General features: G+C 45.4%; 1 protein-coding gene and 1 long non-coding RNA gene across 3 annotated transcripts in view; one reads left to right on the top strand and one right to left on the bottom strand.

Annotated features, from left to right (window-relative positions):
- Positions 1 to 1,212, bottom strand: part of LOC114672249 (uncharacterized) — a 19,895-nt gene extending 18,683 nt beyond the window's left edge. The window contains exon 1 of the long non-coding RNA XR_003722508.2: positions 847 to 1,212. This is a non-coding gene — a long non-coding RNA (uncharacterized LOC114672249). The remainder of the gene's footprint in view (positions 1 to 846) is intronic.
- The window catches only part of MS4A8 (membrane spanning 4-domains A8), a 14,953-nt gene extending 2,610 nt beyond the window's left edge, over positions 1 to 12,343 (top strand). Inside the window, exons 3-7 of one of the 2 annotated variants that reach the window (XM_015114062.3) lie at positions 1,221 to 1,343; positions 4,784 to 4,843; positions 6,511 to 6,642; positions 11,558 to 11,671; positions 11,845 to 12,343. In XM_015114062.3, the coding sequence (XP_014969548.1) occupies positions 1,221 to 1,343; positions 4,784 to 4,843; positions 6,511 to 6,642; positions 11,558 to 11,671; positions 11,845 to 11,949 (534 nt within the window). In that variant the 3' untranslated portion in view covers positions 11,950 to 12,343. The remainder of the gene's footprint in view (positions 1 to 1,220; positions 1,344 to 4,783; positions 4,844 to 6,510; positions 6,643 to 11,557; positions 11,672 to 11,844) is intronic. The other variant, XM_015114063.3, reaches the window with a different exon arrangement.

Below are 12,343 nucleotides of genomic sequence, written 5' to 3'. Positions count from 1 at the left end.
AATACATTTAATACATGTAACCTACCAATCATCATAGCTTAGCCTCACCTACCTTAAACATATTCAGAACACTTAGGCTAGCCTACAGTTGGGCAAAAATCATCTAACACAAAGCCTATTTAATAATAAGTTATTGAATATCTAATGTAATTTATTGAATACTGGACTGAAAGTGAAAAGCAGAATGGTTGTATGGGTACCCCAAATACGGTTTCTACTGAATACATGTCACTTTCACACCAGAATAAAGTTGAAAACTCTTTGTTTTTTTGAGACAGAGTCTCACTCTGTCACCCAGGCTGGAGTGCAGTGGCACGATCTTGGCTCAGTGCAACCTCTGCCTCCTGGGTTTAAGCGATTCTCCTGCCTCAGCCTCCCAAGTAGCTGGAATTACAGGCACCTGCCATCATGCCTAGCTAATTTTTGTATTTTTATAGAGACAGGGTTTCACATGTTGGCCAGGCTGGTCTTGAACTCCTGACCTCAGGTGATCTGCCCATCTCAGCTTCCCAAAGTGCTGAGATTACTGGTGTGAGCCACTGCGCCTGGCCCACATGGCACTTTTTATAAGGATACCAGTCATATTGGATTAGAGACCCATTCTACTCCAGTGTGACCTCATCCTGGCTAATTACATCTGCAACAACCGTATTTCAAATAGAATCACATTCTGAGGCACTCAGCGTTAGAATTTCAACATATGGATTTGGAAGAGGGTTGGGAGAGGGGAGCATAATTCAACACATAACAATATCCTAAAGAAATAAGAGATGAAGGCAAATTTTTACATACAAGAATGTTTATCACAATGTTACATATAATAGAAAAAAGTAAAAATAATCTTACCTGTCCAATAACTCTGTCTCAACTACTCCACAGACCATCCATAATGGGATCTGAGCAGCCCCGAAAAAGCATATGTTCCAAGAATACCATGAGGACACATTCATGATGAAATATTAAGTTAATAAAATTCAGGGCCATGTTGTGCTATCAAGGTATATATTCGAAAAGAATAATGGGAGAATACACCAAAATGTAAACAGTTGTTTTCTCCAGGCGGCGGGGAGATTATACGTAGTTTTTATTTCATTTTTGTATTTCCCATATTACTTTTTAGGCCATGAAAATAAAACACATATTAAAATTAAAAGTAGGCTCATAGGGGAGGCAGGACCCAGCCTCAGAAACAAGACTTCAGCTTGTGGCTCTCCTGACAGGCCATCCAGATCATCATCGGCCTGGCTCACATCGGCCTCGGCTCCATCATGGGGACAGTTCTCGTGGGGGACTACCTGTCTATTTCATTCTACGGAGGCTTTCCCTTCTGGGGAGGCTTGTGGGTGAGTAATGCAAGTACTCCTGCAGATGAGTCCCCAGAAGGTGCCAAGGCACTCAAGGCCACCTTGCCAAGTTGTGCAGCTGTGCCCTGCAGAAGGTTCCCAGCCACCCAAATGTGGGGGATAGGAATCCAGCCAGCCCTGGCCTTGTTCCACAAGTATATGAGTTTGATAGGGCTGCCCCAACAAAGTGTAGTACCACAGGTTGGGTGGCTTTAACAACAGAAATTTGTTATCTCACAGTTCTGGTAGTTGAAAGTCTGGCATGGAGATATTAGCAGACCTCAGGTTTCCCCTGAGGTCTCTCTCCTTGGTTTGCAGATGGTCTTCTCCCTGTGCCTTTCCACGGCCTTCCCTCCATGCCTGTGTCCTAGTCTCCTCTTCCTACAAGGACACCAGTCATATTGGATTAGGGTCCCCCCGATGACCTCATTTAACCTGAATTACAGTTTTAACAACCCTATCTCCAAACACAGTCACATTCGGAAGCACTACAGATTAGGGCTTCAACCTATGAAATTTGGTGGGAGATAGAGGGTGTGGACACAATTCAGCCCATAATATCAAACTACAACCCCGTAAGGTGACTTCCCCTCAAAAGGGATGTATTTTCTTTTTTCTTTTTTCTTTTTCTTTTTTTTTTTTTTTTTTTTTTTTTGAGATGGTGTCTCATTCTGTTGCCCAAGCTGGAGTGCAGTGGTGCATTCTCGGCTCACTGCAATCTCCCCTTCCCGGGTTAAGCAATTCTCCTGCCTCAGCCTCCCTGGTAGCTGGGATTACAGGCGTGCACCACCACGCCTGGCTAATTTTTGTATTTTTAGTAGAGACAAGATTTCACATTAGCCAGGCTGGTCTCAAACTCCTGACCTCAGGTTATCTGCCTGCCTCAGCCTCCCAAAGTGCTGGGATTACAGGTGTGAGCCACCGCACCCGGCCAAAAGGGATGTATTTTCTTAATTCACAAAGAAAACATCCACATGTAAAGAATACACTGGGAATAGCGCCTGGCGTTGTTGAACATAGGCCCACAAGCCTGAGCTCCAGGAGGAAAACACGCAGCAAGAGTGAAGAGTGGCTTCCCAGCTGTAGAACAGCAAGGGTGTGAGTGTTTCAGCAGCAGGGTCTCAATCTAGATCTGCAGATGGGCTTTGGGTGCTCCATTTTGGCAAAATACCTAATATGTTAAAGGTGCATTATTTTTCTGGAAGGGTCCATAGCTTTCGTCAGATTATCAGAGTGATCTGTGACTCCATAAAATGTTAAGAACTACAGTCCTTCCACGTCAGTTTATTACCTTTGTGGTTCCTTTGCAGTGTCCCCCTGCCCACACACACACATACACACACACACACACACACTCTCCTTCTTCCCTCTCCACCTTCCTTTCTCCTTTCTCTCCCTTCTGTTACAGTCTTTCTCCTGACTCACACACCTACCTATGACACTAATGCAACTTTCCTCATAAATGGCACAACTCCAGAGTAACCTAGGTGCCAGTCCAAGTCACTCTACCTCGTAAGAGTTAAATAAAATAGCCTAGAGCTATCTCCATCCCCCACAGCCACACAAGGTCTGCAAATGAACAGGGCTCCTCTAGCGAGGCTCTGCACACACCCAAACTCAGAACTCAAGCCCCTTTTCCTTCCCATAACCACTCACAAGATACCTGTTCCTGTATCTCCGACCTTCGTGGAATGCGGGGCTGCGGAGAGGGCTAGCATCACAGCCACCCAGGCCTACCATCGAGCACACAATGCCTGCCACTGAGCACTGGATTCCAGCAAGTGCCGGTGAGCAGCAGGCAGTTGTCCTGACATCTCAAATGCCTCACTGACCACGCCCCCTCCCACCAGGCTGCTGAGTCCCTTCAGCCCTCGTGACTTTCCTCCTTTTGCTCTTCTGCAGGGCAGTTGTGCTCTTTGCTGCTTTCTTGATCCCAGGACTGTCTTTCTATTTCCCAAAGATCAATATCCTCTTCTGAAACAAAGGCCCATCTCCTCTGGCACCTCAGAAGGACTGAGAGGGACATCGAAAGTCCAGCCCTTCCTCCCCATCAAATCTCTACAAACAGAAGGGTGTGAACCTGAGATTTGTTTTTCCACTCATAGGAGAATATGGCCTTGGCCTTGGAAGGCAGAAGCTGCTGGAATAAGTTTTCATTGTAAATAACTATTTCCACTCTATGGCACATGCACCTGCCCTGGGTGGGAGGGAACATGGGTTGAGGGTTAGGAACATGGAGTCTGAAATCAAGCTGCCTGGATTTGATTCTCAAATGCATGTGCCATAGAGTGGAAACAGTTATTTACAACGAAAACTCTGCGGGATGATGTTGTGTGAGTTGCTTACAATCTCCAAGCCTTAGTCTCCTCGTTGATAAAATGGCAAGAGTAATAGTGCTTGATGGGCCACCATGTGGTTAAATGAGGCGAGGTTAAATAAGCACTTCGTGTGTTGGCAGGAGGGCGGTGATGGGTTGCTAGTCAGTATGCGGCTTCTTTTGGGAGTGATGCAAATGTTCTAACTTAGATTGTAGTGATGATTGCACAACTCTATAAATATACTAAAAATAATTGCATCATGTACTTTAAATGGGTGAATTACATGATATATGAATTATATGTCAATGAAGGCTTTTTGTAAAAAGAATTTTCTATAGTGCCTCACAAATGCTAGCTCCTATTAAATCATAACTCACGCCCTCTCATACCACTGTTGCTAGCCCATTGGGCCAATGATGGCAAGCAATCCCATCAGCCACAGTGCCTGCAGAATACCAGTGTTGGATGAAATGCACACAGTCGACATCATCATCCTGTATTTGATATTCAGCATTGTAGGAACACAACGTTTATCTGAGTAACTAAAAGTTATTTGTCCAGATATGCAGACAGGCAAGGATTGATTTCAGGCTTCTCTCTAAAAGCATCAGAGAAGACGCTGGTAACCCCTTCCTTCTTCCCTCCAGAGACACCAAACCTAACTGAATCTTGATATAAAGACTGGAAAACAATAGGGTGTACATGTGGGAAAATAAAATACAGGGAAATAATCCAACATTTATTGAGCATCTACTATATGCAAAGATATGCTAAATGCCAGATATAGGGCATAAGTTATCTCATGACAATGACTCTTGGGAAGAGCTAGAAATTTTTCTATTTTGAAGATGAGGAAATAAAGATTTAGAGAACTTAATAACTTACCTAAGGTCAAGAGTTTCTAGCTAGAATTTAAAACCAGGTTTGCTGGGTCCTAGAATATATATTTACCCCACCCCAGGGCCCTTTCACGCAGTACAGAACAGCTCATTTTTTCTGTTCCCCATGTTGAGCTGATGGTTCCAGCAAAGGTACCCACTGTGTGTGACCAGAATCACAGAAGCCTGGGGAAGGGCACCCTAGCCCCTGACCTCTTTCTAAACCCACTCTGTTCTGCACCAGTTTATCATTTCAGGATCCCTCTCTGTGGCAGCAGAAAATCAGCCATATTCTTACTGCCTGGTAAGTTACACTCTGAGACCAGCTCTTCCAACTGGAGACTTACAGAATGGTGTCACAAGGGGGAAAATAAGGTCACATATGATTCCTCCCGCAGCCTTGCACCTACTATAACCAGACACAAGGTGCTCACATACATTTCTGCTCAGGCAGACTGGCCACAGGAGCCTAGCCCTGGAGTCACATGTAGAAAAGTCCCAAGAGGATGCAGAAGTGAGAAGGGGCAATACAGTCACCTTAGCTAAGGCATCAGAGTATGGAGAGCGGGAGAAAGAGAGAGGTAACAGCTTTCCTAAGAAACCCTGCCATGGAGAGGCACAGAGCTCCCAGGGGCCCGGGGCTGCCCTCTAGCAGAACAAGGAGCCAAGAATACCTCCAGTACACAGAGCAGGGCTCCGGGGATCTGAAGGAGGCTCAGTCACTTGCTTCCCTAAGGAATCCAGCCGACAGAGCTCTGATAATCAACACAGACAGAGCTTTGTGCTCCCCTAGTAACAGACCAAGAAAGTACCTTCATTTGTCTCATAAGCAGGGTGAGGGTACCCTTTATGAAGGGTAAAGGGACTCAAGGTGACCAGGTCCCTACAACCAGATGAGATCTATTTCAAAGTCTTCAAAAGAAAGCTCAAAATATCAAAGCATATCTTTCTGCACATGACCCAGAATCGTGGAGTATCTGAGCCTATCACAGCCTGAGACACTTGAGCTGAGGCTCTATTTATCCTATGGGACAAATAGGTCAAGTGTTTCCCAGAAACTATTCTTTTTTCTTTTCTTTTCTCTTTTTTTTTTTTTTTTTTTTTGAGACGGAGTCTTGCTCTGTCCCCCAGGCTGGAGTGCAGTGGTTTAATCTCTACTCACTGCAGACGTCGCCTCCTGGGTTCAAGCTATTCTCCTGCCTCAGCCTCCTGAGTATCTGGGATTACAGGTGCACACCACCATGCCCAGCTAATTATTGTATTTTTTGATATTTTGGTAGAGATGGAGTTTCACCATTTTGGCCAGGCTGGTCTTAAACTCCTGACCTCGGGTGATCCGCCTGCCTTCGCCTCCCAAAGTGCTGGGATTACAGGTGTGAGCCACCACGTCCAGCCCCAAAGATTATTCTTGAGAACATTTCTCCCGTGCTATGCTCAATGAAGATAGTTAGATGAACTTGGGAAAATCTCCATGTATTGTCCTCTCTCTGAAAGATCTAAAAGATCTAAAATCCTCATTAAAGGCTCTGAGATCTAAAAGATCTGAAAGATCTAAAATCCTCATTAAAGGCTCTGAGATCTAAAATCCTCGTTAAAGGCCCTGCCATGATGATCTGTTTACCTTTGCCCAACCCAACTATTTTCAAAGCTAACTTACCCCCAAAACCTTTCTTGTACAGAACACCTGTTTACTTGCAGTGGAAATAGGGTACCTGGGATTTGCATTAAGAAACATTTTTTGATGAAAAGAGTTATAGAGATGGATGGTGGCAATGGTTTCAGAGCAGTGCCGATGTATTTAAAGCTACTGAACTGTAACACTTGAAAATGATTAGGATGTTAAATTTTACATCGCATATATTTTAACACAATTTTAGAAATGGGGGGGAAAGAGAAACACTTGTTGGGTCTCCATTCATCTCAGTTATAACGGTTTTTCTTGCCCACCCTGACCCTCTGTGTCTTCTTCAGCTGTCTGGCAGTTTGGGCTTGAACATCGTCAGTGCAATCTGCTCTGCAGTTGGAGTCATACTCTTCATCACAGATCTAAGTATTCCTCACCCATATGCCTACCCCAACTATTATTCTTACGCCTGGGGTGTGGTGAGTATCCCTCTCAACCAAAGATCCTCTAAGTTCTGAATTAGCTCCATTGAGAAAACTCCCAGAAAGGACCTGACAACCAAGCTTCCTCATTGAACATGGTAGGAAAAGGAGGTGCTTTCAGAATAGGAATAAAGTTTAAAGTCCTTGACCCATAGCTTTAAGCACATGACCTTTCTCAGTTTGGGTCTCCGCCTTTGTAAAACAATACCTACCTTGTGGCAGTGTTGAGAGAATGAAATGCAATTTTACAAAGAATACATATGTACCCACCAACCAGCACCTCTCCTCACATTCTCTGCCTTCTTGCCCATTACTATAAGCAAGAGGTTAGCAAACTTATTCTCTAAAGGACCAATAGTAAGCATTTAGGGTTCTGCAGGCCGACAGTCTCTGTCATGCAGCTATAGCTGCCTAATAGCAGCCACAGAAAACACTAAACAAATGAACATGTCTGTGTTCTGAGAAAACTTTATTTACAAAACAGGCAGCAGGCAGGATTTGACCCATGGATCATAATTCGCCAACCTCTACTACACACTAGCACTGTCCAATAGAAATATGCAAGCCACATATGTTATTTTAATTTTCTAGTTGCCACATTTAAAAGAGAGAGAGAGTGAAAGCAATGGGTGAAACTGATTTTAATAATCTGTTTTATTTAACCCCGTATATCCAAAATATTGTCATTTCAACGTGTAATCAGTATAAAAACTTGGTTCACTATTTTGCATTTGGGGAACTAAATCTTTGAAATCCAGTGTATATTTTGCACTTATGGCACATCTCGATTTGGGACCAGCTGCATCTCAAGTGTTTAAAAGCCAGATGGGAATTGTGGCTGCTGAATTGAACAGGGCAGCTACAGATGAGCTGCCTGTGTCCCATGTAAATTCAATCCTCCATCTGCACAACTGAGTCCATCATCTCCTACCTGCTGAAGTTCTCCTCCCCTCTCCCTCACCCCATCTCTCCTCTACATCATCAGTCTTTCCCCCTTTACTGGGGCTTTTGCATCAGCATTAAGCATGCTTTTGTTTCTTAAAAAACAAACCAACCAACCTCCTCTTCGTTCTACTTCCTTTACCCGCTACCACCATATCTCTCTGACCCTCTTGGCAGACAAATTCTTAAAAGAATTGTCTACACTTAGTGACTCCAATCCTCTTCTCTCATATTCTCTCTGAACCTGCTCCAATTAGACTTTCAGCCTTGCTTCCCCCAAACACCTGCTCTTCTCCAAATCCCCACTGGGGTGATTGGTCCTTCTTCTCCGAGGGACTTTGCTTGACTTCCGGCCTCCACCCTCACTGGTTGCCCTCTTCTCTGTCTCCTCTGCTAGTTCTCTTTTTCCCAATCTCTTAGGCTTAATAATTGGTTCTCTGGTTTTCTCTCTCTATTCATTTGTCTATCTCATTTAGTCTGGCAACTTGCAACACCTTGTCTATGATAATTCTTCCAGAATACGTGGCTCCAGCCAAATCTTCTCCCCTACACAGCACTCTAGCACGTCCAATAGTCAACTCAACAGCTCAAAGTTCATACGTCCAAGTCTGATCTCCAGATTTCACTTCCCAAACCTTCTCTACTCAGTTTTCCTGATTCCAGTTGATGGTAACTCCATCCTTCCAGTTGCTCAGGACAAAACCTTGGAGTCATCATTGACCCTCTCTTTCTGTTACACCTCACAGCCAATCCCCCAGGCAATCCTGTTGGTTCTACTTTCAAAATGCATTCAGAATCCTGCCATTTTCCCCCAGCCCCTCTACTCCCACACTGGCCCGAGCCACCGCATCTCTCATCTAGTCATGAAAACAGCCTCCTAACTGCTCCCCTTCTCCTACTCTGGCCTCACTGCCGCTGTTGATAGCATGGTCACAAGAGGGATCCTTTGGAGACATAAGATCACATCACTTCTCTGCTGGCATCTTACTCAGAAAAAAAGTCAATGTCCTTCCAGCAGCCTAAGATGCTGGCCCTCTGGTGCCCCCAGACCCAGGCTCTGCTGCCATCCTCTGGCTCTGCTGCTGAACCATGGGAACCTCCTTGATGTTTTCTCCAACACTCCAGGCATGTTTCCACCTTCAGGCCTGGAATGTTCCCTTTGACTGGGGCACTCTTCCCTCAGATGTTCCCACAGCTTCCTCCGTCCCTTCCTCACCTCCTTCAGATCACTACTCTGCAACCACCTTCCCAATGAGGCCCACCTTAAGAACCCAACACCCATACTCTCCCAGTAACCCGCTTCCCTTCCCCTCATCTATCTTTCCTGTAGTCTATACATCTAACACCCTCTGCAACTGACTTATTTACTACATTTCATGCTTACTGCCTGTCCCTAGAATGAGCTTCTTAAGGACAGGGATGTTTTCTGTTTCACTCACTGTCATACCTCAAATACCTAGAACTGTGCCTGGCACACGGTTGACACTCCATAAGCATTTGTCAAGGAATAAATGAATGTGCCAGCTGTGATGCGTACTCAGTAAACATCAACAGCCATTAACTGTTGTTTATATTCGATCGGATCTTTTTATCTGCAGGAGATGTAAAGACTTATCTTTCCAAGATTCTTAGGCAAAGCCCCTCCCTAGAGACCCTATGGACCAAGTCCATGTCATTTATCAAAAGTACCTTGAGTTTCTCCCCTCCCAGAAACATTTTATGACTCCCAGATACTGTAGGATTAAAGTCCAAATTCCTCAGCCAGGTATTTGCCCTCTCTGGGGGGTCTGGCTCTGTCTCACTGTGCCCTACAGTTCACCTCCCTTCGACTCTCTCACTCACCCTGAACCCCAGCTACTCCCATCCACTGGGAGAGGCAGCCACACCAAGTATGTGGGAATTTTCCTGCTGGGAAAGAACCAATCAGGGAGGCATGGACTGCCCAATACAAGAAATTAAGAAGCAAATGCTGGTGGAGGAACTAAGGGAAAGGAAGATGGGAGAAGAGTTTAGGAAAGACTAACCCCAAGCAGCATAGCTATTTGCCCTGGATGAGAGGGAGCAGCAATTTTTGATTCAGAAAACTTGGCTTTTAATCTTTGTTCTGCCAATGATTGATCTTGGAATGAGAACTCGCCCCATGCCCACCACCCATTCCAACTTCAAGCCTCAATCATCCCATCTGAATGTGGAGGGTCGGGCTGCATCCGAGCTTTACAAATAATGACCCAAGGAATGGAGAGGCTCCAGGGTTTCAACAGCAGGAATTATTTTTCATCAAATAACAAATATCTCAGATGCTTGAGGGACCCCTTTTCCATGATAGATTTTATGTGTAAAAAAATTTTATTTAAAAAAAATTGAAGAGGACCAGCATATTTTGCCCGGGCCATTCTACTCTAAGTCTCTGTGATCCGTTGACTTGGACATCATTATCCTGCCCTCCCCTTTTCTTGGGACAACTGCTTCTACCCTCACCCTCTCTAAATCCCTTCATGAGAATGAACCTCTCACTCCTCAGTGCCCTGAGATATCTTTTTGCTGTTCTGTAGCTCTTACCCCATCTGATGTGAATTATAATTATCATCTGCATCTGTTTTCCTACTAGCTTGTGCCTCCCAGGATGCATTTCTTAGCAGCTTCTACCAAACCACTTGCTAAATAGAGAGGAAGGAGAAGAAAAGGGTCTAAGGAGAGGCCTCTCCAAAAGAGAGAATTCTCCAAGCATCTGGCTGTCACCAATACTGTTTTTAAAAGTCATAATTGAGATAATTGAGGCTGGGCGTGGTGGCTCACACCTGTAATCCCAGCACTTTGGGAGACCGAGGCAGGTGGATCACTTGAGCTCAGGAGTTCAAGACCAGCCTGGGCAACGTGGCAAAACCCCATCTATACCAAATATACAAAAATTAGCCAGGCATGGTAGCGTCTGCCTGTAATCCCAGCTACTTGGGAGGCTGAGGCACGAGAATCACTTGAACCCAGGAGGTGGAGCTCACAATGCTGAGCTCATGCCACTGCTCTCCAACCTGAGTGGTAGAGCGACACTCTGTCTCAAAAAAATTTAAAAATCATAATTAAGAGGCATTTATTTGGTACCTACTGCATGCCATCCACCTTCACTATGAAATATTCTCATGACACATAATTGAAACCCAAATGGCAATGGGAGTCATTCCTGGACCTTTTAGATTGAAACTCTTCCTAGACACTCTGGAAGGCCCCATTCTCCTGGGTATTCTTGGGTAACAGCAAGTGAGGTTTTTTTTCTCCTGGTTACCTCCTGCTATGGTTAAATTACTTCAGTTTGGGGATCCTTTCACTGACTCTCCTTCCCAAGCCAGAGAAACAGCCCCAATTCCTCCCCTCCACAAAACACCACTGTCACAGTCAAGAAAGTCTTTTCAGACGCTGACTTTTTCCCAAAGGTTCAGAGGGATGGTGGAGGTTTACATCAGAGCCCAGCAAACCACCGATTACTGAAGATTAGACATCCTTGCTTTGAGAAGTCTTCATTTTTCACAGGAAAAATTCATTTTCCTATGGCCTCCCCCGTCCCACTACGGTGTTCTGCTCCTTTTTCCTCTAATCATCTCCCTGTTCTCTCTGTGGCTTGTCCATACCCTCCAATTCCTATCCACGGCCTCCCCAGAGCAGTGTCACTGCTCCCCTGTCTGACTCCAGAGCACGCCCTCAGGTCTCCACACCCGAAGCAAACTCTCAAGGGGCTTCCCTAAACATGGTCATCCCTTTTCTCAGAGGAATACTACCAAGTAAATGTTGCAATAACAATTCTTTTACTCCCACACTTGATCCTTACAAAAACCCGGTGGGAAATTTCCCCCCGTGAGTCTGAGAGAGGATAGGGGACTTCCACAAAGCCATAGAGAGTCCATGGCAGGGCCCCAGTGAGAGGTCAGTTCGGACCCCAGTCCAGTGCTCCTGTCCTCCCCATCTGCTCTGCCTCCAGAACCCTGGATTGGCGATTTCTGGCGTGATGCTGGTCTTCTGCCTCCTGGAGTTTGGCATTGCATGCACATCTTCCCACTTTGGCTGCCAGTTGGTCTGCTGTCAATCAAGCAATGTGAGTCCCAGGGCTCCTCAGTGGGTGGAACGATGCCCCCAAAAAGGTGGAGACAAGGGAGTGCTTTGTGCTTTCCACTGCCTGCTCAAGAGCAGGAGTAGTTCCTCGGTGCCCGAGGCCTTTGGCACATGCCCGTCCTTCTTAGCATGCCCCCGTGTGCCTGTGTTTTCCAGGTGAGTGTCATGTATCCAAACGTCTATGCAGCAAACCCAGTGGTCATCCCAGAACCAGTGACCTCACCACCAAGTTATTCCAGTGAGTTCCAAGCAAACAAGTAAAGCTACAGATTCTGGAAGCATCTTTCACTGGGACCAAAAGAAGTCCTCCTCCCTTTCTGGGCTTCCATAACCCAGGTCGTTCCTGTTCTGACAGCTGAGGAAATGTCTCTCCCACTCTTCGTACTCTCACCTTCATTCTTCAATCAGTCTAGTAAATCATGCTGTTTCTCTATCAAGAAGAAGACAGAGATTTTAAATGGATGTTAACGAAGAGGGCCTCCCTAGGGTGCATGCACCTGCACATATGCGGGCATCCAGCCTGGGGCCTTGGCACACACACATTCATGTGCTCTGCTGCATGTGAGCTTGTGGGTTAGAGGAACAAATATCTAGACATTTAATCTTCACTCTTTCAATTGTGCATTCATTTAATAAATAGATACTGAGCATTCAA

The sequence above is a fragment of the Macaca mulatta genome, chromosome 14 (genome assembly GCF_049350105.2).
Source record: "Macaca mulatta isolate MMU2019108-1 chromosome 14, T2T-MMU8v2.0, whole genome shotgun sequence".
Lineage (NCBI taxonomy): Eukaryota > Metazoa > Chordata > Mammalia > Primates > Cercopithecidae > Macaca > Macaca mulatta.
This window is presented reverse-complemented; position numbering and strand designations above follow the sequence as displayed.